The sequence below is a fragment of the Gopherus flavomarginatus genome, chromosome 12 (genome assembly GCF_025201925.1).
Source record: "Gopherus flavomarginatus isolate rGopFla2 chromosome 12, rGopFla2.mat.asm, whole genome shotgun sequence".
NCBI classification, from domain to species: domain Eukaryota; kingdom Metazoa; phylum Chordata; order Testudines; family Testudinidae; genus Gopherus; species Gopherus flavomarginatus.
This window is the reverse complement of record NC_066628.1, coordinates 50867849-50894012: the sequence shown is the minus strand read 5'-3', so window position 1 is coordinate 50894012 and position 26164 is coordinate 50867849. Positions and strand designations below refer to the sequence as shown.

General features: G+C 52.2%; 1 protein-coding gene across 6 annotated transcripts in view; it reads right to left on the bottom strand.

Annotated features, from left to right (window-relative positions):
- The window catches only part of TBC1D16 (TBC1 domain family member 16), a 48395-nt gene that overhangs the window by 7480 nt on the left and 14751 nt on the right, over nt 1–26164 (bottom strand). For all 6 annotated transcript variants that reach the window (XM_050919942.1, XM_050919945.1, XM_050919946.1 and 3 more), the window contains exons 4-5: nt 1856–2053; nt 870–1017 (exon numbers count right to left, since the gene is read on the bottom strand). In XM_050919942.1, coding sequence (XP_050775899.1) covers nt 870–1017; nt 1856–2053 — 346 coding nt within the window. The remainder of the gene's footprint in view (nt 1–869; nt 1018–1855; nt 2054–26164) is intronic.

Below are 26164 nucleotides of genomic sequence, written 5' to 3'. Positions count from 1 at the left end.
CTAAGGGCACTCATGATCCCAGTGCGAAACTGCAGCTGACATTTAATTTAAAAATCAAAGGTTGCTCACTGCAAAAGTGAGCCCATGCTACTGTAATAAGGAAAGCAGCAGGGGGCTCAGTGAGAAGGAAGGAATTTAAAAATCACTTTCTAATAAGCACATACACTATCTTAAATGGATAATTAAAGCGCTCTTATCACATTTGTATGTAGATTGAGCAAAATATGGCAAGGTGACTTGTCAAAACATTATTTTCAAATTCAGCGTGCCAGGCTTCACAAAATGGATGGGAGATGCACGGAACTGCAGATCGAATACTGCTAATTTCCCCGCCATCTAGCAGCCTAACACCACCAGCCCCTCTAGCTATGGCCTCTAGCAAAGCAGACACCTAAGCAAGCCTTTTGGATAATAATTCCCCCTCTCCACAGGAGTGGCAGAAATGTGAGAGAACAGACAGGTACATCAGAGAGTGGCCATTTGGTCTGCACTTTTTTAATAATTAATAATAATAATTGAGATATACCTATCGCATAGAACTGGAAGAGACTCTGAAAGGTCATTGAGTCCAGCCCCCTGCCTTCACTAGCAGGACCAAGTACCGATTTTGCCCCAGATCCCTAAGTGGCCCCCTCAAGGATTGAACTCACAACCCTGGGTTTAGCAGGCCAATGCTCAAACCACTGAGCTATTCCTCCCCCTTTCATTTCCTAAAATTGTCCAAGTATGCCAGAAAGCAACAATGGGTTTGTTACATTAATACACCACTTTAATCAGCCCTAGCCCACCCCTGCCTGAAAACGGAGGTCTCACAGATAGACCTTCCATCTTTTGGGACATCTCTGCCTCACTAGGCTTTGCTCGGTTACCTGGTCTTTGAGATGGGTCTCCGTGCAGTATTTCCATTGCTGAAACACCTCAGACAGTTTATCCAGGCCACCATGGTGAAAGTGGAAGATCTTGTATTGACTCTCCCTGCTAGCAACAACCAACTGCCCACTGGTGCATGCCTCATCGCTGAAGGGCAATCAAAGGGGGGAGAACAAATGCACATTTAAGAGCTCGTTTTATGCCCATGGAGAACTTGGGGTGAGGGTGGACAGCAGGCTAGACTAGAAAACAACACAGAGAAATGAGAGAGAAGAGCACACACACCCAGTTGCCTCTTGCTGACGGAGTCAGAATGTTTCTGCAGCATAGGGAATGAGGTTTCACATGGCCCCAGTGACAGCAGGGGATGTTCTGTGCCGTCGCCCCTTAAAGAGTGACTCTGTCTATACGCGGTAGCATTGCTCCCAACCCTTCCCGTTCCAGTTCAAAACACTTTGACTACATAAAGGAACTAAATTCCTGCCAGGTGCTAGAGGACAGAACCCAGTCTAGCAACACTCAGACGGTATGCACAGAGCTGTTCCTAGGGATGGGGGAATGCTTGCAAATGACAGCCTCTGAGGGTCCAATAGAAAGGGCTTGGGGAGAGGAAAGCCATGCAGAAGAGGGAAGGGAAGTGAGAGCACAGAGGAGATGGGGGAGGGGAGGTGCTGAAGAGACAGCTGCTCCCTCACTCTCAAGCTATTCTTGATCTTCTGTAGACAGGTACGACCAGCACTGGGCACCTTCAAAGATTTCCTAAAGGGCCAGAAAGGATTCTGCATGGAGGGAAGCTAGTTCAGCAGGCTGCCACTTGGATTCAGATGGAGAACACTGCTGGAGAAAGACTCCAGAAGAAACTTTCTGAAACAATTGGTCTCCAGACAACCTAGCTCCCACTACCCTGACAAGTCACACACACACACGTCACTGTGACAGGCGGAGGCAACAACAAGGACAGAATATCTAGAACTACATTTCTTACCTAAAGAAAAGGCGAAGGGACCTCATTTGTCCAAGGTCCACTCTGAAGACCCCACAGATCTGCTCTAGGGCAAACACCTTCTGCTGTTCATCCCATCTGGTGTTCTGAGCTTGCCTGTTATTCTCCTGGAATTGGGCACTGGTGTCAAGGCTGGAAGTGGAGCTGTTCGAGCAGGTCATGTGATTGTCACATGTCTCCCTACACAACAGAGAGGATGTTAACCAGAGATCTAGGTTCTGCAATCACTTGACAGTAACTTCAGTCTCTCCTGGCACACAAATTGCTTTTGCTAACAGAGCTATGAAGTGAGAACACCATGCAGTTCTGAGAAATCACTAAGTGTTACTCCAAACAGAATGGATTTTAAAATGCATCATCCAGAAGATCACTCCCAGGAGAGCCACCCTACTTGCAGCCAGCGCTCAAAGAGGATGTAGGCTTTGGAAGGTGGTGGAGACTGTCCATGTCTTCCAGGAATACAGCAGTATTGAATGGCAAAATTAAGATAGAGGCTTAACCCTTTGAGATGGAGGCAGTTCAAACCCCTTGGAGGGAAACCCTGCCTGTTCTCTGCGGAGAGGCAGATGTCTATCGTAGCATGATAGGTGCAGTTTGTAGAGCCAATCCAGGGGCACTTTTCTCCCCTCCCCACCATGTGTCATGGAACTCAGATCTGCAAGCGCCCCTCATACCACTGTGCAAGGCGGCTGATGGCTTCCCTGTTTTTCCATCCCAGGTAACAGGGGCATAGATGCTTGGCAGGCGACTGCAGCAGCTGCACTAGCACAGAGCGGATAAGGGATGAGGGGGAAGGACATTTTGCCCCACAGCCCTAGAGAATTCCTCAGTGTCCAGCTGCTCAGGGCCCTGACTGGGACAGGATCTGTGGGCACACTGAGAAGGCATCACTGACTGAAGACCTCATTAGTTATGTTTTCTCTGTAGTCAGAATGATGAAGGAAAATAAAAGTAACGAATGCATACAACTCTGGGGCAATGATTTACAAGGGGCCTCCCAAGCCTAGTTTCATGTATGCAGACTTTGGAAAATGGTTTCCACGTCCATGCTTGACTCTTTGGCTAGTGAAGTGGCTAGTGAAGCCTTTTAACCCAATGCCTAGTGGAGAAAGCGAGTCAGACTATGCTTTCTCACAAGCCAAGAGGCTAGCTGGGGCAACAATATATTTGGCCTAAAGGATAGCTTGGGTTTAGAGTAACTATCCCCCACCCCCAACAAAAAACATCACTGCTCTGGGAATTAAGCGAATCTGAAGCTGTGACCCCTTGGCTCTTAAAAAGGCCAATACATCTGAACAGTCTTTGAGGGAGCCCTGAATGGGTTCCACTGGGAAATCATGGTTTGCAAAACAAGGCAAGTGGCAGGTATAAAGCAAGCCCCCTGCCATGCCACTTAATGCAATGTTTTCTAATCCGCTTATCTAACAATGTAGGCGCTGAACGCTGAAAAAATCACACACTCAGCATGCCTCTGCAGTACATCCCATCAGTCAGCTTCCCAAGCTCAGCTCCACTGCTCCTTACACAGGGGCCATCAGACAAGCCTTATTGTCACCAACCACCAATGGTTCAGGTCGCTGCAATCCAATGCACAGGTCTTTGGACATCTCAGTTAGTTGTGGGTTAAATTTTGAACAGAATCCTAATGAGCAGCCTGGTTCAACTGTACGGCTCGAAACCTCAGTGCCCACACAGCTTCTTCGCTCCTCTTGTATTTAAACAAGGCTACAGAATAAAATCTGTTCTATCTTAGCCAGACAAGTGAGCTTTCCTACTTAAAGGCATCTGGCTCCTTCCAGTGTTACCTAAAAGTAGAGACAGTTACCTTTGTTGCAAGCAGCTTTCCCTGATTTAACAGTATTTGGTTTTGTGAAAATCCAGTGTTATTTTATGTTATACATCTGTGGCATGGACTGCTTCCCAGAAATACCATACCACACATTAATGCAAAGAAGTCCTGGTGTAAGACACCCTGCACTGGAGTGCCTGCAACAAGCAGCTGGTGTTTACGGAGCAACTCAGTTAAAGCTACAGGTGATTACATAGGCTTTTCCAGGAAGAAATGAGACAAAGCAGTTTAAAAATTAAGCAGAGCTAACCATGTGGTCTGAAACCCTTGCAAAGATTGCAAGTTACCTGTACTATTCAAAACCGGCTGTGACAGAGATCCAATTAACTGCTCCCAAACTTAGCACCTGGAGACCTTAGTTGCAAATATAGCTATTGACACCACCACATTTTCTGGCATGTCAGCAGAACATACCACTACTCACCGTCCTGTAAAGCACTCAGACACCGACAGCATAGTGTGATAAAAATAGATTTATTTCTGTTGTGCTAACACCCGAAGTTCCTAACCAGGATCAGGGCCCCACTGTGCAAGGCCTTGCACAAACACACAGTTCATAAGCTCTTTGAGGCAGGGGCTAACTTGAAGATGTAACAAGTGTAACAGAGAGGGAAGGGTGACAGAGGTTACAGTCAGAGGTGAAAATAAGCCGGTACGGAGGACCGGTAAGAAAAGGAGACTGGCTAAGAGAGGGAGAAGCCTGCCCCCTGCATAAAAATAGTTTAAACTCAGCTGTTCCCTGAATGGTTCAGCCCTTGGGGTTAGGAGTGGCTTCTGGCATTCTTGTTAATTTCACTCACAGTAGCTGGGGGGAGTGGGGAGGGTGTGTTTGACCATGGCAGGGGCAGTCCCTGTCTGCCCCCAGGATGAGGGGATCTTGTCTCCAATACTAATATACATGACAAATACAAGCATTTGCTGCACAGCTTAAATCCAGAGCTAATACAAGCAGGTGGAAGGGGAAAACTCACTGTCACATTGGTTTCTCATCTCCTCCCTCCTGCTCCTCCAACCAGGCTGCAGACAAGGCTCTGCATCCCCCCTCCCCCGCCCACCCTCAGCAGGGGTTCTCCTCTAGGCTCTAGCTTGCAGTAGGGACACTGGCTGAGATGCCTGCTGCTGCTGCCTGCATAAGAACAGTGTGTGACCATGGAAGGGCAGTTCTGTTCTGCCCCCGGGATGAGGAGATCTCCTATACACAAAAAACACAATCAAAATCAGGAACCATTTCCAAATCTATCCCATTCCCTCCCCAGCAGAGGATCATGGTTGTGATGTCCAAACTGCTTTCAGATCCTCTTTGAAATGTTACTGAACTGCGCAGGGAACAGCTGAGTTTAAACTGTTCTTATGCGGGAGGCAGGCTTCTCCCTCCCTCAGCCAGTCTCCCTGCTCCCTGCTGCAAGCTAGAGGGAAGCCCCTGCAGCTGCTGCTCAGTGCCAGGCAGGGAGAAAGCATGGAGCCTAGTGTCCACAGCCTGGCTGGAGAAGGAGGGAAGACATGGAGAAAAATGTGACTGTGAGTTTTCACTTTTTCAGGCTTATTCAAACAGTAAAGTTTTATTACAGACAGTACTGGTAGTAGTAATAGTAACTTTATTTTCTCTATCCATGTCATGCAATGGGAGGGATCCATGAAGTACGTAGGAGAGGTGGGTTGCTTGTGATTGGACCATATGGGTAAGAAAAGACGGTTACTTACCTTTGTAACTGTTGTTCTTCGAGATGTGTTGCTCATATCCATTCCAGGTAGGTGTGTGCGCGCCGCGTGCACGTCCGTCGGAGAAACTTCTACCCTAGCAACCCAGGCGGGTCGGCTGGGCGCCCCCTGGAGTGGCGCCGCTATGGCGCCCAATATATATCCCAGCCGACCCGGCGACCCTTCAGTTCCTTCTTGCCGGCTACTCCGACAGTGGGGAAGGAGGGCGGGTGTGGAATGGATATGAGCAACACATCTCGAAGAACAACAGTTACAAAGTTGAGTAACCGTCTTTTCTTCTTCGAGTGCTTGCTCATATGCATTCCAGGTAGGTGATTCCCAAGCCTTACCTAGGCGGTGGGGTCAGAGCGAGATGCGGCGGTATTTAAGACTGCTACGCCGAAGGCCGCATCCTCTCTTGATTGTCTGATCAGCACATAGTGTGCGGCGAATGTGTGGACCGATGACCAAGTTGCAGCACGGCATATCTCCTGTATAGGCACGTGCGCAAGGAAGGCCACCGACGTCGCCTGAGCTCTCGTGGAATGTACCGTGAGATGGCCAGAGGGGGCACGAGCTAAGTCGTAGCATGCGCGAATGCATGCAGTTACCCAGGAGGAAATCCTCTGTGAGGATATAGGCTGCCCTCTCATTCGTTCCGCGATCGCCACAAACAGCTGAGGGGACTTCCAAAATGGCTTTGTTCTCTCGATGTAGAAAGCAAGTGCTCTACGTACATCTAAGGAGTGCAGCTGTTGCTCCCGTCGCGAAGAGTGTGGTTTTGGGAAGAAGACAGGGAGGAATATGTCCTGGTTGGTATGGAAGGTGGAAACAACCTTAGGGAGGAACGCCGGGTGGGATCGCAGGTGCACTTTGTCCTTATGGAAGACGGTGTAGGGTGGGTCCACTGTGAGAGCTTTCAGCTCTGAAACCCGTCTGGCCGATGTAATAGCCACCAGAAAAGCCGTCTTCCATGACAAGTACGTGAGCGAGCAAGTCGCCAGTGGCTCGAATGGTGGAAGCGTGAGCCTGTTCAGGAGCAAGTTAAGGTCCCAGGTAGGGGCAGGGCGGCGTACGGGGGGTATAGACGCTCCAGGCCCTTAAGAAATCTGGCGACTAAGGGATGGGAGAATACGGAGCGGCCACCTTCCCCTGGTCGGAAGGCGGAGATGGCCGCTAAGTGCACCTTTAGGGAGGAAATTGCCAGGCCCTGCTGCTTAAGGTACCAGAGGTAGTCCAGGACCATGGACATTGGGGCCTGCGTAGGGTTCACCCCTTGAGAAGCGCACCAGCAAGAGAAACGCTTCCACTTGGCCCTGTACGTTGAGCGAGTGGAGGGCTTCCTGCTGTTAAGGAGTATATGCTGGACTGGTGCGGAGCAGCTAAGCTCCGCTGTGCTCAGCCATGCAGGAGCCACGCCGTGAGCTGTAGGGCTCGTAGATCCGAGTGGCGAAGCACGCCGTGGTCCTGGGTAATCAGGTCTGGGTGGAGAGAAAGGGGAATCGGGGGGTCCACAGATAGGTCCAGCAAGGCGGTGAACCAGTGCTGTCTGGGCCACGCAGGTGCGATCAGGATCAGATGCGCTTTGTCCCTGCGCAGCTTCAGCAGGACCTTGTGCACCAGAGGGAACGGAGGGAAGGCATACAGGAGGTGGTGGGTCCACGGCAGGAGAAACGCGTCCGTGATCGACCCCGGAGAGAAACCTTGAAAGGAGCAAAACTCCTGGCACTTTCTGTTGGACCTGGTTGCGAAGAGTTCTATGCGGGGAAATCCCCACCTCCGGAAGATGGAATGGATGACATCCGGTCTGATCAACCATTCGTGGCAGAGGAAGGATCGGCTGAGGTTGTCCGCCAGCGTGTTCTCGACCCCTGGGAGGAAGGATGCCACCAGGTCTATCGACTGGGCTATACAGAAGTCCCAGAGTCGAATGGCCTCCTGACATAGGGGAGACGAACGGGTTCCCCCCTGTTTGTTGATGTAATACATGGCCGTTGTGTTGTCCGTGAGTACGGAAACGCAACAGCCTTGTAGATGTTGTTGAAACGCCTGGCAGGCGAGGCGGACTGCCCTCAGCTCCCGGACATTTATGTGGAGTGACAGCTCATGGGGCGACCAGAGGCCCTGGGTGCGCAGGTCCCCTAAGTGGGCTCCCCACCCCAGAGATGACGCATCGGTTGTTAGAGTTACCGATGGCTGCTGTGGATGGAACGGCATGCCCGCACATATTAGAGATGGGGTCAGCCACCAGTCGAGGGAGCGGAGAGGGCCGGGGGGGACCGTCACCAATACATCCGGGTGGTCCCTGCTCGGTCGGAATACTGCATGAAGCCACGTTTGGAGGGGCCTCATTCTGAGCCTGGCATGCTTTGTCACGTAAGTGCAAGAGGCCATATGGCCAAGCAGTGTGAGGCAGGTTCGAGCCGAGGTGAGTGGGAAGGCTTGCAAGCTCCGGATGATCACACCGATCGTCTGGAAGCGAGGTTGAGGTAAGAAGGCCCTGGCTTGAGTCGAGTCCAGGGTCGCGCCTATGAAGTCCAACCTCTGTGTGGGTACCAGGCTGGACTTCTCGGCATTGATAAGCAGGCCCAGCTGGGAAAAAAGGTCCGTAACGGCCTCGACATGCCGTTGCACCTGCGACTGGGAGGACCCTTTCAGGAGCCAGTCATCGAGGTATGGGAAGACGTGGATTTTCCGCCGACGGAGGTGGGCAGCTACGACGGCCATGCACTTGGTGAACACCCTCGGGGCTGTAGAGAGGCCGAAGGGTAGAACTGCGAACTGGAAGTGCTGATGTCCGACTGTGAAGCGGAGGTACTTCCTGTGCGGTGGAAAGATGGCGATGTGGAAGTATGCGTCCTTCATGTCGAGGGCGGCGTACCAGTCTCCAGGATCCAGGGATGGGATAATGGTTCCCAAGGAGATCATGCGGAACTTCAACTTGAGCATCCACTTGTTGAGGCCCCTTAGGTCTAGGATGGGCCTGAGACCTCCCTTGGATTTGGGAATCAGAAAATAACGGGAATAGAATCCCTTGCCTCTCTCGGCTATCGGTACTTCCTGTATAGCTCCCGCCACCAGGAGGGAACGAACCTCCTGTAGGAGGGTTTGCTCGTGAGAGGGGTCCCTGAAGAGGGACCGGGAAGGGGGGCGGGAAGGGGGTAAAGAAGCAAATTGCAGATGGTATCCATGCTTCACTGTGCGTAGCACCCAGCGGTCTGACGTTAATTGGGACCACGCCGGGAGGAAGTGGGAGAGGCGGTTGGAGAAGGTAGGGGAAGGATCCTGTGTTGAGACTGGTAAGCCGTCCCCGGGCGCACCTTCAAAAACCGGACTTGGGGCCCGGTTGTGCCTTGGAAGGCCCTTGGTTCTGGCCTCCCTGGGCGCTGGGTTGGCGTCTGCGTCCTCCCCGGCCACGCCGTCTATTGAGGTCCTGCCTCTGCCGGGGTGGGAAGTATGGCTGCCGTGCTTGGGGCCTGAAGGGTCTACGCTGGGTGGAAGGGGTATGCATCCCCAGCGAGCGAATGATGACTCTATTGTCTTTTAAATTTTGTAATTTGGAGTCCGTTTTCTCCGAGAACAACCCTTTCCCGTCAAAGGGTAGGTCTTGGATCGTATATTGCAGTCCCGGGGGTAAGGTGGAGGCTTGAAGCCATGAGATGCGTCTCATGGTTATTCCGGACGCCAGGGTTCTGGCTGCCAAGTCAGCCGCGTCCAGGGAGGCCTGGAGGGAGGTCCTGGCCACCTTCTTACCCTCCTCCAGGAACGCGTTGAATTCCGGGCGTGAGTCCTGGGGAAGCAGTTCGGCGAACTTACCCACCTCCATCCAGATGTTGTGGTTATAGCGTTGTGATGCAGTAGGGACTGTCTGTGTGGGGAGTGGGAGAGCAGGGGAGGACTTTAGGAGATGGACGAGGCCAGAGCCTGTAACCTGAGCTAGGTAATGGAGGGGAAAGGTCAACACCTTTGCCCGGGAAGGGGACAAAGGAAGGGAGTGGCAGGAGGGAAGCAGTTGGAGTTTGGGCTTGGGGCTGTGTGGGCGGAATTCAGGGTATCCTAGCTAGGATCCAAGCACCCTGAAAGCCCAGAAGGACTCGGTGGAGGGGTCCTGACTGTGCCTGCAAGCTCTGCTGTAACCTGTGTTCCTGTTGTCCAAAAAACCTTCTGTTTTACTGGCTGGCTGAGAGTCACTGTGGGTCCCAGGAAGAGGGGTGCAGGACCGGACTCCCCACACTCCGTGACAACTGGTGGCAGCGGCGGGATATACTGCACCCCGTGGACGGCGCTTCCTACAGTAAGTGACTGGGGAGCAGTAAAACGAAGGGGTGGTTAACCCCTGGGAGTGTGTGCCCAGTGAGAAGGACTTTGCAGTAACAGGGTCCCCCGGGGGATTGCAGCGAGCGGTCCCAGGGGCGGAGGAGTCTGCAGCTCGACCCTGGCAGAGAGGTGGTGACCTCAAGAAGGGCTGGTGCACTAGGGGTCCCCCTGGAAACCGTGGGGAGCGGCGAGCACCCTGGCCTGTGAGTGGCCAGCAGGAAGATGTATGCCAAGCGGCGCAAGTGCGACCTGCTGGAGCTGTGCAAGCAGAGGGGACTGCACCCAGGGAGACGCACCAAGGACCAGCTGATTGCCCAGCTGGAGCAGGGAGACCGCATGAATGAACGGAGCCCTGTCTCTGAGGGAAGCACCCGGGCAGATGCAGCGCAGGCACCAGTGTCTGTCCCCACTGGGAGTGGTCAGCCGGCGGACGAGGGCTTCCCGAGACCCCCCCTTCCTAGGCGTAGAGGAAGGGCGGGGAGGAGCCCAGTGTATACCGAGGGCACCGTGACACCCCCGGCCAGCAGGGGATCCTGCCAGCGAAGCTCACCCCCCAGCAGGGGATCCTCCCGGCAACGCTCGGCATCCGTGGAGCGGATGCGGCTGGAATATGAAAGGGAGCTGAGACAGGAGGAGCTCGAGTTAAAGAGGCGAGAGCTGGAGGAGAAGGCGAAACAGCGTGAACATGAGGAGAACCAGCGCCAGCGTGAGTGGGAGGAGAAGGAGAAACAGCGTAAACATGAGCTGGACCTGGCCCGGCTGAGGAGCAGTGAGGCTCCGGCTGCGGTGAGTGAGGGGGGACCCAAGCCTACAAAGAGCTTTGATAAGCACTTGCTGCCCCGGCGTAAGGAGGGGGAGGACATAGATACCTTCCTGACGGCCTTTGAGAATGCCTGCGAGCTGCACAGGGTTGACCCTGCAGACAGGATCGCAGTTCTCACCCCCTTACTGGACTCCACAGCCGTGGAGGTGTACAGCCGACTGAAAGGGGCGGAGACAGGGGACTACGAACTGTTCAAACAGGCCCTGCTCCGCGAGTTTGGGCTGACTCCTGAGATGTACCGGAAAAAGTTCCGGAGCCAGCGTAAAACCCGTGAGGTCACATACCTACAACTGGTCAACCGGGCGCAGGGGTATGCCCGCAAGTGGACAGCTGGGGCCCAAACTAAAGAGGACCTGTTTGACCTATTCATACTGGAGCACCTGTACGAGCAGTGCCCGTCCGACCTGAGGCTGTGGTTGATGGACCAGAAGCCGGAGAACCCGCAGCATGCAGGCCAGCTGGCCGACCAATTTGTGGACAGTCGGGCAGGGGATGGCAGGGAGGAGTCTCGAAGGAGCAGGCCTGCCTCAACGCAGAGAGAGAGTCAACATGGGACCTCCCAAAGGGGGCCTATGGAGAACCCCCCCAAAAGGGGAACATCCAGCGGCAGGTCCCTCCGACCCACTCAAGGGGACCCACGAGATATGGGCTGCTATCGCTGTGGCCAACGAGGTCACATACGGGCCCAGTGCCCCAAGCTCAGGGACAGACCAAGCAGACCCAACCCGCAGAGGGTGGACTGGGTAAAAACCCAATCGGAGGAGGGGCTACATTCCCAGGAAAGGGGGGTTGGCAACATACCACCTATGGATGCTCCCGGTTCCGGGTTTTTGGTTTACCGGGTGGGCGCGGGGCTGCCCCTCCGGAAAGAGTGCATTGTTTCCCTGGAAGTGGATGGGAGGAAGGTCACTGGGTACTGGGACACGGGCGCAGAGGTGACGCTGGCCCGGCCCGAGGTGGTGGCCTCAGATCGGATGGTGCCTGACACCTACCTGACCCTGATGGGCGTGGGCGGGACCCCATTCAAGGTACCTGTGGCAAGGGTACACCTGAAATGGGGGGCCAAGGAGGGCCCCAAAGATGTGGGGGTACACCAATATTTGCCCACTGACGTGTTAATGGGAGGGGACCTTGAGGACTGGCCTAGTAACACCCAGAGTGCCCTGGTCGTGACTCGTAGTCAGAGTCGGCAAATGGCACTGCACCCCGAAAACGGGGAAGGTACTCGACCTGAGGTGCAGGACCCTAACTCAGGGAGCGGGGAACGCCCAGGGGCACGGTGCAGAGAGGCTGCGGCCTCAGACCCAGCCAGCAAGAGAGAGCCGGTCCCCATTCCTGTCCCAGCTGCTGAGTTCCAGGACAAGTTGCAGAAAGATCCCTCCTTGCGGAAGCACAGGGACCGGGCTGACCTTAGTGCGGTACAGACCATGAGGAGAGGTTGCAAGGAGAGGTTCCTGTGGGAGAAGGGGTTCCTGTACCGAGAATGGGCTCCCCCAGGGGAAGTAGAGTCATGGGGGATCAGGAGGCAGCTGGTGGTTCCCCAGAAGTTCCGTCACAAGCTGTTGTACCTGGCCCATGACATCCCTCTCGCAGGGCACCAGGGAATCCGGCGCACCAGGCAGAGGCTGCTACAGAACTTTTACTGGCCTGGGGTCTTTACCCATGTCCGACAGTACTGCCAATCCTGTGACCCCTGCCAGAGGGTGGGGAAGGCCCGGGACAAGGGGAAAGCGGCTTTGAGGCCTTTACCCATCATAGAAGAACCTTTCCAGAAGGTGGCCATGGACATAGTGGGACCTCTCAGCAAGATGACCCGGTCAGGGAAGAAATACATCCTGGTGGTGGTGGATTTTGCCACTCGCTACCCCGAGGCGGTGGCCTTGTCCTCTATCGAAGCAGACACAGTGGCAGATGCGCTGCTGACAATTTTCAGCTGGGTGGGGCTCCCCAAGGAGGTCTTAACGGACCAGGGGTCCAACTTCATGTCGGCCCTGCTCCGGTCCTTATGGCAGAAATGTGGGGTCCAGCACAACTGGGCCTCAGCGTATCACCCCCAGTCCAACGGGCTGGTAGAAAGGTTCAACGGGACGCTGAAGAGGATGCTAAAAACATTTATGAACCAGCATCCGCAAGATTGGGACAAGTACTTACCTCACCTGCTGTTTGCGTACAGGGAGGTACCCCAGGAATCTACCGGGTTTTCACCTTTCGAACTGTTGTATGGAAGGCGGGTGAGGGGGCCCCTAGACCTGATGAGGGACGAATGGGAGGGGAAGGCCTCTCCCGAGGGAGAGTCAGTGGTGGAGTATGTCCTGACCTTCCGGGAAAGACTGGCCGAGCTCATGGGCCTGGCCAGGGAGAATCTGGCCCGAGCCCAGAGGAGGCAGAAGGTCTGGTATGACCGCACGGCACGGGCCCGTGCCTTCGCCACCGGGGATCAGGTGATGGTTCTTATCCCCGTGAGGAGAAACAAACTCCAGGCCGCCTGGGAAGGGCCCTTCAAGGTTATCAAGCAACTGAATGAGGTAAACTATGTGGTGGAGCTGTCAAACCGGGCACATCACCGTCGGGTGTACCATGTGAACATGATGAAACCATACTATGACAGGGGGAATGTGGTGTTGGCCGTGTGTGGACATTGGGAGGGGCAGGGAGATGACCCCTTAGTGGATCTATTCCCTGGGACAAAAGCTGGTTCCCCCCTGGAGGCGATTCCCCTCTCTGAGCAACTGACCCCGGGCCAGCACGCTGAGATCAGAGGGGTGCTGCATCTGTACCGACAGCTGTTTTCCAACCAGCCTGGACGCACTAATTTGACTGTCCACCGGGTGGAGACGGGGTCACACCCCCCTATAAGATGCTCCCCTTTTCGGGTCACTGGTAAAACTGCCCAGGATCTTGAAAGAGAGGTCAAGGACATGCTGGCTTTGGGGGTGATCCAGCCGTCTTCCAGCCCTTGGGCCTCGCCAGTGGTGCTGGTTCCCAAGAAGGATGGGTCAATCCGGTTCTGTGTGGACTATCGAAAGCTCAATGCCATCACCGTATCTGATGCCTACCCTATGCCCAGGCCTGACGAGCTCCTAGACAAGCTGGGAGGTGCACGGTACCTCACCACTATGGATCTTACCAAAGGCTACTGGCAAGTGCCGCTGGACGCAGATGCCAGGCTGAAATCGGCCTTTATCACCCCTCTGGGGCTCTATGAGTTTTTGACCCTGCCCTTCGGCCTCAAGGGAGCGCCGGCCACCTTCCAGCGCCTTGTGGATCAGCTACTGAGGGGGATGGAGAGTTTTGCCGTGGCGTATATTGACGACATCTGCGTCTTCAGCCAGACCTGGGAGGACCACGTGTCCCAGGTTAAACAAGTCCTGGACCGACTCCGAAAGGCTGGGTTAACAGTAAAGGCTGAGAAGTGCAAGGTGGGGATGGCTGAAGTATCTTACCTGGGCCATCGGGTGGGGAGCGGCTGCCTGAAGCCGGAACCAGCCAAGGTGGAGGTGATCAGAGACTGGCCTGCTCCCCAAACCAAAAAGCAGGTCCAGGCCTTTATTGGGATGGCGGGGTACTATCGAAGGTTCGTGCCCCACTTCAGTGCCATAGCCGGCCCCATCACTGAACTGTGCAAAAAGGGGAAGCCAGACAAGGTGATCTGGACTGAGCAGTGCCAGGAGGCTTTCCGGGCGCTGAAGGAGGCTCTGGTTAGCGACCCAGTTCTGGCAAACCCAGATTTTGACAAACCCTTTATGGTGTTCACCGATGCCTCAGACACGGGACTGGGGGCGGTGTTAATGCAGGAGGATGAAAAGGGGGAGAGACACCCCATCGTGTACCTGAGTAAGAAGCTGCTACCCCGGGAACAAAGCTACGCGGCCATCGAGAAGGAATGCCTGGCCATGGTGTGGGCCCTTAAGAAGCTAGAGCCATATCTCTTTGGGCGACACTTCACCGTGTACACCGACCACTCTCCCCTGACCTGGCTGCACCAGATGAAAGGAGCCAACGCCAAGCTCCTGAGGTGGAGCCTGCTCCTGCAGGACTATGACATGGACGTGGTCCATGTGAAGGGAAATGCCAACCTGACAGCGGATGCGTTGTCCCGGAGAGGGGACCCTGAACTTCCCCAGGTCACTGGGCAGAGTGACCCCGCTCAGTTCAGTCTCGAAGGGGGGAGAGATGTGATGCAGTAGGGACTGTCTGTGTGGGGAGTGGGAGAGCAGGGGAGGACTTTAGGAGATGGACGAGGCCAGAGCCTGTAACCTGAGCTAGGTAATGGAGGGGAAAGGTCAACACCTTTGCCCGGGAAGGGGACAAAGGAAGGGAGTGGCTGGAGGGAAGCAGTTGGAGTTTGGGCTTGGGGCTGTGTGGGCGGAATTCAGGGTATCCTAGCTAGGATCCAAGCACCTTGAAAGCCCAGAAGGACTCGGTGGAGGGGTCCTGACTGTGCCTGCAAGCTCTGCTGTAACCTGTGTTCCTGTTGTCCAATAAACCTTCTGTTTTACTGGCTGGCTGAGAGTCACTGTGGGTCCCAGGAAGAGGGGTGCAGGGCCGGACTCCCCCACACTCCGTGACAAGCGTCCCAGCAGGGCCTGCTGGTTGGCCACCCGGAGTTGCAAAGCCCCCGCCGAGTATACCTTGCGGCCCATGAGGTCCATCCGTTTTGCCTCCTTGGACTTGGGGGCCGGTGCCTGCTGGCCATGCCGTTCCCTGTCGTTAACCGACTGGGCCACCAGGGAGGAGGGAGGAGGGTGGACATACAGGTACTCGTACCCCCGAGAGGGTACCATGTACTTCCTCTCCACTCCCTTAGCTGTCGGCGGGATGGAGGCTGGTGATTGCCAGAGGTTCTCGGCGGTGGACTGAATGGTCTTTATGAACAGGAGGGCTACCCGGGTAGGCACATCGGCCGAGAGGATGCTCACTACCGGGTCCTCCACCTCTGCGACCTCCTCCACCGGGAGGTTGATATTAAGGGCCACTCTACGGAGGAGGTCCTGGTGGGCCCTGAGGTCTATCGGTGGAGGTCCCGATGCCGATGACCCAGCCACTGTCTCATCTGGCGAGGAGGAAGAGGAGGATACCCCGGGGATGAGGGGATCCTGTATGGTCTCTTGCTCTTGACCTGGTTCCTGCTCTTGATGCCCCGGGGAGTGCGTGGGTGACTGTTTGTCCGACTCAACCACCGGGGGGCGGGAAACAGTGGCCTCTGGAACCCGATGCTCTGAGGCAGTGGGATGTGTCTGAGGCACGGGGGCACCCTGGGCCTGATGGTAAGCCCAGGGTGTCCAAAAACCCCACTGTTGGGCACCCGAGTCCTGTGGGCCGGGGTCTTGGAACACCCTCAGCGGTACTTCGGGGTCCTGGTCCCCATAGTAGCTGCCTGCCTGGGAGGATGCCGACGTGCCCCTTGATGGCCATGGTGGCGCTGCAAAAGTCGGTGCCGAGGTACCGACCGACCTCACACCTCTGGAAAACGGTGACCGGTGCTGGTATCGGTGCTGAGATCGAGACCGGGACCTGCGACTGGCTCGGTGCCGGGAGGTCGACCGGGATCGCGAGCGCCGTTGCCTGGATCTGCTCCTGGAGGTGCGGCGCCCACCTCGGTGCCGAGAGCTGGAGCGGTGCCGGGAGTCTCTAGTTGACGCTCGGGACATAGACCGGCGCCGGGAGCCCGACCAGTGCCGAGAGCGTGAGCGGTACCGGGGTGATCGGTGCCGGGAGCTCAATCAGTGCCGAGAGCGTGAGCGGTACCGGGGTGATCAGTGCCAGGAGCTCGATCGGTGCCGGGATCTGATCGGTGCCGGGAGCTCGACCAGTGCCGAGGCGATCGGTGCCGGGAGCTCGACTGGTGCAGGGATCGTGATCGACGTCGTGAGCCTGAGTGGCGCCTTGATGACGAGCGACCGCGGGACCGCGAGCTGGAGCGGTGCCGGCCTGCTACACTGACCGAAACTGGTCTGGTCAGGGTCGGTTTGCCCATAGAGCAAAGAACCCGCACCGGCGGTGCCGGGGGTAAGGGCATCAGCGCCTCAGTGATAGCAATCAGCTCTCTCGCCGCGGCGAACGTTTCCATGGTCGAGGGAGAGGCGAGCTCTACCACGGTGTGTACCGGGGAGCTGCCAGGTGCCAGACTCGACGGCCCTCGCGGGGTCAGAGTCAACGGTACCGGCTTGGGCGGTGCCGCGGCAGGTATCGGTGCCGGGCGATCCACCTTCTGCGCAGGATCTGACTGCGGGGCGGTTGATGGCGAGATGATCTGTGCCTTCGCCGCCTTTGGTTTTGGGGAGAGGGAGCGGCTCTGGGCCGGTTTCGGTGCCGGCTTCTTGGTGCTGACACTCGGTGCCACGGTGCTCTTGCTCACCGACTGACTTGCGGTCGGTGCCGAGGGCAAAGGTGTCAGGGCCGCTTCCATGAGGAGCTGTCGCAATCTAATGTCCCGCTCCTTCTTGGTCCTGGGCTTGAAGGACTTACAGATAGCGCACTTGGCCGATAAGTGTGACTCCCCTAGGCACTTCAAGCAGGAGTCGTGGGGGTCTCCCACGGGCATGGGCTTGTGACAAGCTGTCATAAACAGATAGCTAAGGGTTAATGTCTCTTTCACCTGAAGCACCTGACCAGAGGACCAATCAGGAAACTGGATTTTTTCAACTTTGGGTGGAGGGAATTATGTGTCTAAGGTCTTTGTTGTCTGCCTGCCTGCTTTCTCTGAGCTTTGGAGAAGTAGTTTCTGTTTTCTAATCTTCTGTTTCTAAGTGTAAGGACAAAGAGATCAGATAGTAAGTTATATGGTTTCTTTTCTTTGGTATTTGCATGAATATAAGTGCTGGAGTGCTTTAATTTGTATTCTTTTTGAATAAGGCTGTTTATTCAATATTCTTTTAAGCAATTGACCCTGTATTTTGTCACCTTAATACAGAGAGACCATTTGTATGTATTTTTTCTTTCTTTTTTATATAAAGCTTTCTTTTAAGACCTGTTGGAGTTTTCTTTTCTGGGAAATTTCAGGGAAATTGAGTCTGTACTCACCAGGGAATTGGGGGGAGGAAGAAATCAGGGGGAGATCTGTGTGTGTTGGATTTGCTAGCCTGATTTTGCATTCCCTCTGGGTGAAGAGGAAAGTGCTTTTGTTTCCAGGACTGGGAACGGAGAGGGGGAGTCACTCTGTTTGGATTCACAGAGCTTGTGTCTGTGTATCTCTCCAGGAGCACCTGGAGGGGGGAAGGGAAAAAGGATTATTTCCCTTTGTTGTGAGACTCGAGGGATTTGGGTCTTGGGGTCCCCAGGGAAGGTTTTTCAGGGGGACCAGAGTGCCCCAAAACACTCTAATTTTTTGGGTGGTGGCAGCAAGTACCAGGTCCAAGCTGGTAACTAAGCTTGGAGGTTCTCATGCTAACCCCCATATTTTGGACGCTAAGGTCCAAATCTGGGACTAAGGTTATGATAACGTGTCTTTTATGAATGATACAGTGGCAAGTTGGTAAAAATTGTTAATGAAATTATAAATGCAAGATATGCAGTGGGGACAGATTAGTAATCAGAAATGAAACAGATCTGACTTCATACTTTTGCTTGTTGGGAGTGGTATTCAGAGGAAGGACTCCAGAACTCTGATGGGCACACTGTTCTGGGAATGCTAAAACAACTGTCACAAAACTCTCTCACTAAAACAGAGCCACAAGATGGTGTCTCCACAATTTTTTTAAAATTCATTCAGACCTAGTTGGCAGGGAGTAGTTACTAGGTTAAAACCTGCACTAAGGTCACTCTTAGGCTGATAAGATCTGGAACAGATCCAAAAAGCTTCGCATAATCTTAAAATACTTGTGCAGATTCAGTTCACACTGATCTCTGCAAATGGTTAAAATAAATAAATACTTTATTTACTGCAATTTCTTAACTTTATGTCAAAATAAACATACAGACACACAAGGACACATATGTGAGCATGTGGGGAAAAGCAGACTGTCAGTCTCTCACTCACTAGGTAAATCCGCATTGTCTTTGGTAGAGAGACTTCATAAGACATCACAGCAAAGTGCTCAAATGCCAAGGTGGATTTTCTGAAACCTTGTTCCATAAGCTTTCCATTGATCTGTTTGCTTTCGAAACATAAATTTCCCCACACTGAACTGCGCTAAATGCTATTTAGTAGCTAATTAACTTTCTGTGCTGGAAACCTCCTGTAATTGCACTTCTTTCACCTTTTTAGCCTTTGTCCTCGAGGGAGCCGAAGCTGTCCTACGGCATTTGTTCTGCTCAGGCCTAGCTTACAAGCGTAAGTTCTTTCCCGACAAGAAAGGCTGCCAATCACAGCTGCAGAGGTCATCAGAGACCAAGTTGGAGCACTGCACTACTGACAAACCGGCTTTGCTTAGCACAGCATAAAGGGAAAATAAATGATTATGAAAAATAATTTTACCCATTGAAACCCAGTGCTAGGGAGTGGATTCAACAACACTAATAATAACACAGCTTTTTAAAAACAGGTTCAGAGCATGAGCTGTTTGTATTTTGACTTCATTGGCATCTGCTCGTCACTAAACAGGGAGAGAAATGGAGAATGATGCCTTGCAACTAGCACTTGTGTAAGTGGTGATCACTTCATCTGCAGACCACAGGAGAAGGCAGCAGCTTTTACAGTCTCCCTTCCATTTCCTCTGCCCACGAGACACTAAGGCTAGGTCTAAACTGGCAACTGAATGACAAATGGTTTATCATTCAGAGGTGCTAAACCCTCTCTGATCCCCAAAGGACAATGGCAAGTATCAGTGTGAACACCGCGTTGTTGGCAGGAGCGCTCTTCTCTCGACAACACAAACGCCATTCGTTGGGGGTGGAAGTATTTTGTCAGCAAAAGTGGTGACAAACAGCGGCTACACTGCCTGACTTCTAGCGACACAGCCGTGTAGTGCAAAGCCTAGCAGTAAGAGCAGGGGTGGGGTTTTGCCTTAGTGTTAAACATCACGAATGCAAGCATGACAGTGTGTCAGTGCCAGTGCAGCAAAAATGACTAAAGAAAACCTGACTGTGCCACTCTGCCTTTTGATCAGCACAATATGTTTGTTCCTGAGGAGCTAAGATCAAACAATTTGGTTTGGTCTAAGTGCATGTTTCTCTCCAGCAGCTTTTCCTCTCTGAACACCCAGAATGCCCAGAGCTTGGGAGAACACACATTGCAGCCAGTGCTTTCTCACCCAGAATCTTTTTATGTAAAAGCAAATCTGTAAGGCTGAGAAAGCAGCTCCCTCCACAGCAGTACAGGGGTGCTCCTTTCCTGCCCGAGCTCAATAGAAACAGTTGAGCAAGAGGGCTAACTACACTGGAGGCTTTGTTGCCTACTAATTCTTAGCGTGATGACATAGTAGTGACCTGGAGGGAAGCGGAGCAGTTTGGGCTGGCAATAAGGGCATTATGAGACCAGCCGGGTGATCTTCAAGAGGGCTCCTAGCTACTATACAATAAACAAAAGGAAGGCAAAAACTGACAATTCTTGAGTTAATGGTTTTGAATTTAAATGGGAAGGAAAAGCCATCAGGAGTCTATAGTGGATCCAATCAAATTGCAGAATTTAATATACACATACACACTCTTAAATACAAGTAATCTCTTCCAAAGATCAGACTGATAAACAGGTGAAGCCTGCTTAGGTAAAACCAAAGCAAAGACTTTCTCCATGGTGGGTAATAGCGGCAGGGCTAACAGTTTGATGCTTAGGAATAAAAAACATACAGTACCTGAAAAACCAAACATAACAAATCATTTATGCCATTCAGTGATGTAAACTTTACCTTTGTTTTAAAGGGAAGTATTTCAAAAGCTGAATGACAGATTCATACAGACATTTCATACAGAGCAGAGGCACCTCAGGCCAGGGCTTTAACTCATTAATAAATTAACCAAAATGTAACACAAAGTTCCTGAGATGGAAACAGTGATTTCTCAGCAAAGCCCAAAGAAGAATGTTTACCTTTCAGCCCACAGCAGCCTGGAAAAGGGGAGTGTTCTTAGGATTTATTTTTTTTTAAATCAATGGATTATTCTGGTGTTGGTTTTTTTCCACAATTCCATCCAGGCAAAAATAAAACTGTCGACTAACTATGCTATTTACAAACAAGCCTTCAAAACCCCAGCCCCTTGAAAGCCCCGAAGATTATCTTTGTTCTTATATTCTTGGCTCCAAGCAATGAAATGGGAATTCAGAAGGACTTTCTACTGACAGACCAACTCTCTAGGCTCTGTGCTGCTGCTGCTACCCAGAAGTTAGCACAGCTAGCATCACCTAGAGAGAATCTTACTGCCATTACAAAACTATGTTAGAGACTTCCCAGGGGAAAAAGTTTCTCTGAGGTGGCAGAAAAAGGGCGAGGGGGGGGAAGGACAGCTGACTAAAAGGTTGCTGTGGAGGGCTATTGTAAGTGCTTAATATTGTTATTATTGCAAGGACTAGCCAAGGTGATAGCTACATAGATTCCTTTGCATACCACTGCAGCTGTACATTTAGAAAGAACCCTTGTTGTTCTGAGGAAAAGCAATCCTCCCTCACAAGACAGAGGACCTGCAAGACCAGTTTATCTCCAGTCTGGATTAGGGTCTCTGGGTGTTACCATAACACAACTAACAAACAATCATAATACCACCAATTACCTGGAAAAACTCATTTTATTGTAAGGCCTCTTACAAGCTGGTACAGCTGTCCTTTCCTCTAATCCCAACTAGTAGGCTCAGCTTCTCAAAGCACATCCTTGTGGGATCCAACAGCACCATATGGTTTCCCCTCCTCCTATGGGCAACTGCGCACATGGCCCCACTGGATCCCTCAAGGGGATCCAGTTTTGCCCCTTTTGCTGTCAAGCATGGATCTGCTTTATTAAGGGGTACTCTACACCCGGTTTTTGTACTGCTCTATCGGTTTAGAAACAGATATAGTTAAAGTGGTGCAGTTCCCTAGTGTGGATGAAGTTATAGCAGTATGCAAGTGCTTATAACTTATTCTCATAATGACAATGTGTTTCTAAGCCAGTATAGTTATAGCAGCACAAAAACTGTATGTAGACAAGCCTGAAGTTTCATTAGCTAAAGTGGGATACCAGCTACGACTCCTACAGACTAGCTGTTTGTTGAAGAAAGCACCCATGGAGTGAATGGCTTGGAGTCCAGAAGAACTGCACATCTCCCTGAGCCTGTGTGAGGAAGTGGGAATGTTCTTGCTGTGTTATTTGAATACTGAGTGGGGAGTATTGACCTGGGAAGGTTGCTGGGGAGTTTTGCTGGGACTGCCTTTGGGGAAGGGGGGAGACCTGAACATGTAACCTGAGAACCCAGGAGAGGGGATGGAGGCCAGGTGACACCTCTGCCGGGGGAAACTGGACAAGGGACACAAAGGCTGGGGGAGGAGCCGGGGGGAGGCTGAGTGAGAGGCTAGGGGGAGATTCAGTTTGGAGCTGGCTGGGAAATGGAGAGGGGTCCCTCGACGGGGCTTGGCCTTCCCAACGGGGCTGTGGCCTCCCTGGGGCCCCCAGATGGACCTAACTAAAGGGGGGTCCTGTTGTCTGTACCGGCAAGACCTGTCTTGGACTGTGTTCCTGTTGCCTAAATAAACCTTCTGTTTTACTGGCTGGCTGAGAGCCACGGTGAATCGCAGGAAGCTGGGGGTGCAGGGCCTTGACTCCCCCACACTCCGTGACAGCCTGTTCAGATGCTTACAGGAAACCACCATCTCTTTTGCCCCTGGGGAAAGGTTATTTTGCCAGAAGGCAATGCAGGACAAGCAAAGCTCCTTAAGTGGTTCTCACTTCCTAGGATACCCAAACATGTGGGAAAGGCACCTGTCGCTCAGAGGACATGGGGCTTTAGAACACAAATACTGGGACTCAGCATTTCAGTTGTACTATGGAAGTGAATAATTTGGTCATTTGTTCACATAACGTTGTCTAGCCAAAGTGGCGGTTTCTACTCAGGACTGGAATAGCAGCAGGTGCCGCACATCAGACGTGAGGAGAAAGAGCTGCACTTTAAGACCAGTACACAATACTCATTCAAAATGCACCCTGGTACCTAAATGCATATCTAACACGCCTAACAGCCAGGACCTTTAGATGCGTCATGTGTGTCCTCCCACTGTGCCTTATGGGAGAGAAAGGAAGTAAATGTTTTCCCCTTGTCCTTGATCTGAAAGCAGCCAGATGCTCCAGATCTCTCAGTCCTGGTTTCTCAGAAGGGGAAAGGTCAGAGACCACGTCCCCCAAGATGTGGTCCTGCAGCAGCAGCACCATGCTAGACACCTTATGCAAGGTTTTCTTTGATCCACCAAGAGATGGCGTGTGCAGGTGATCTTCCTGACGGAGAGCCAGGGCCAGCTCTCTGCATTAGTTTGAAGGTGGACGTGAGCAGCAGTGATGGTTACACAGACAGTGTGACATGACGTTCCTCCAGCTGCTGAGAACAAAGGTAAGCAGCAGGCTGGAAGGTAGCTAAAACTTGGAGCCTAATTCTGACAGGCACTTACTTAGCCCCACTCTAGTGAGATGCATCATTTTCTTGCTTCTCAAACGATCATACTGGTTACATTGCCGGGTATGAGAAAAGCAGGCGTGGGGAGGAGCTGAGCAGATCCTCATCCTCTGGGGCAAGTCTCAGGCAGAAGCCGGTTCACCTTCCTTTGCCCACCCATAGCTGTGCTGGGAAAAGTCTGCCATCTGCTGGTCACACAAAGACCTCTGCTTGCAGACTTCAACAGCTAGCCTACAGCGGTAGGATTTGTTTTTTAAAAGGGCCATTAAAAATAAAGCGCTAGTTTTCATTATTTTAGGCACAGGCTGGCATTTGCTGCCAAACTCTGGGCAGGGAGGCAGGCATTATAGTGCAGGGCAACAGATCGACATCCCCCCAAGAACTCGCCAGCATCCTCGCCAACATGAAATGTGCATTCGACCCTCTGGCACTGGTGATGGACACTTTGAATTCCCTTCACCCATCACGGCTAACCGCCAAGGCCAAGGGAACTTTAGAGCCAAGGGCTGGGGCAGAGTCTGGTTGGTTTCCAGAGATGCCCTCAGTGAGTCAAGTGTCTCCTTGGGAACTGCCTCTCAACGGAGTCTTTGGGACAAAGATGGCAGAGGGAAAACACAAAGGGGCTGAAAACCTGGTCACCATACAATCTGCTCATTCAAAGCAAATGCATTAATTGTGAAGAGACAAAGTTAATTTCAAAGCAAGAGTTAGGGCTATTTTTAAACAAGCTGCTGACATCTCCGGAAAAGCTTTGGAAGGCATGCCAGGCAGGCCGCTGGCATCTCCTCAGGGTTCTCATCTTCTTGCCCGATGCTTTATTAAGGCTTTTGGCATGTGCACAGGACCTGTATTTCTTAGGAGCTCAGCTGCTCTTTCTGCATATTCCTCAACTAAAGTCTCAAGCTAAGAGTCCCGCCCCCTCTCTCCATGTTCAGTTAGATGTTGTCAATCTATTCTCTTCCACAGAAATTCAGCAGCAAATCCAAGTGAAGAAAGGCCTGCCCACATTAATTCTCCTGCTGTTTAATTATTTATACAGGGCAAGATAGAGCCTTCTAGCCTTTCACTCTCTTGGATTTGTCCCACCTTCTCGGTGTCACTGCCTGGAGCACAACCAACTGACTACACAGCCCGCTAACTGCTGCAGGTTAGCCAGTGGGGAGGCAGTGTGGCCTAGTGGCTAGAACACTGGGCTGGGACTTGGGAGATCTGGGTTATACTTCCAGCTCTGCCACTCACCTTCTGGGTGACTGGTGACAAGTCATGTCACCTCCCTATCCCTCAGTTTCCCATCTGTAAAACAGGGATAATGAGACTGACCTTCTTAAAGGGTTCTGAGATCTATGGAGGAAATATGCTAGAAAAGCAAGTATTATTATTAGCCAAACTCTTCCAAGCACTTGACTTTGTTCAACACCTCTCCAAGCTGTTTCTTACACCTAGGCCCCCAAATCAAAGGACGGGAAAAACAAAAAGGCTGTAATTCCAGTGGAGCAACAACGTCTGGATATTTCTGCAGGGGTCCTGAGTGGGGATGGAGCTACTTCTTCAGACAGAGGTTTTACTTGAAAACTACAGCAAGTTCCAGGGTGACATGCTGTGGAGTGAGAAGTGCCCAAAGCAGGGGAAGCTTGGCAGCCAGCTGCCCTTCCCCACAGGCTCATCCCCAAGGCTTACGTCATTAGAAGGGAAGACAGCATGACACAAGATGCTGCAATAGGTTGCAAGAGGGTTTGAATACAGAGATCAGTTCCCACAACTGTAAGAAAGAATTTAATCACTTCTGCTGTAGCAGTGATGTTGGGGCTCTAATCCAGGAAGATGAAGCCCAGCCCCCTGCAGACTTCAGAGATTCTGCCAATTATCATTCATTTCAGCTCATTTGTCCTGTAATTTTTGCTTTTGCTTTATTCTGCAGAGGCCTGAACAGCAATAAGCCTCTCAGGTGAGCTGCCAAAACAACATGATGCAACACTGTGCACTCTGTTACCACCAGCTCCAGCAGCTGTCCTCAGGCACCAGGCAGCTCCCCTTGCTCCCCAAATAATGTATTGATTAAATCCCAGGGAAGAGGCTTAACAACAGGATGTGCAACAAATCTGTAAAAATTGCATCAAACAGGACTCCCGAGGAGCCTTTTCCTTGTGTTGTGTGTTGCCCCCGGACTGTCTGAGAGAAGAGTTTTGTTTCCTCTCTGAACTTATGTCTGTCTAGGACCACCAAAACCCAAGCTACAGCACAGTTCTACTACGCAAACCGGCTGTGTAAAAATGGCAGCGTCTTACAGATGTAATCTGATGTGTGTGTATCAGAGTCAGATCTGCTGCTTTCAGGGGCTAACACATACCAGATATTTTTGCCAGTCCTGCACAGCAAACACAGCTATGGAAGTGTGAGCAGGAGTATATTCCAGGTCATGCATCAGCAGAATTGGGAACTGAGTTCTAACTGCACAGATAATTGTTGCCTTTAATTCCACCTGTGCAATCCACTGGAGACAATTCCATGACACGTCCACTCCATCTTTCAGTCAGTGGGAGAACTGAGGCCAACAACTGTCCCCACAACCAGTTTCAAGTTCCTTTGCAAACTCCAGTGACTGCAGCTGATCACAAGTGTGGAAATTTTCTAGTAGTGCTGCCACCCATTACTAGGGGAAACTGCAGTTAACTGGGAGTTATCGTGGCAAGGCACAGAAAATCCTAGTTACAATACACAGCACAAAATCCAGTAACAACTCAACAGTCCAGATCTGGCCTAACCGTCAGTTAAAGCAACACTGAGAACTTTGGCTAAAACACATTGCATAGAAGAGTCAAATGCGACTCACCCCCTAGGATGAAGGGAGGTACAATAAACCCACCTTTATTGCCACGGAAATGGAGGCTAAGTAACTTGCCCATGGCCACACAGTAAGTCGGGGGCAGAACTCGGATCAGAACCCAGGAGTCCTGACTCAGTTCCCTTTGAAAGATGAGACAACTTTCACTGACATCTAACCCAGGAATAATGTTGGAGTGGCAGGGGATGAGGAACAGGGGAGGAAAGGAAGAGAACTAGTTAAAAACAATGATTTCCCACGCTGCCACCATCAAAT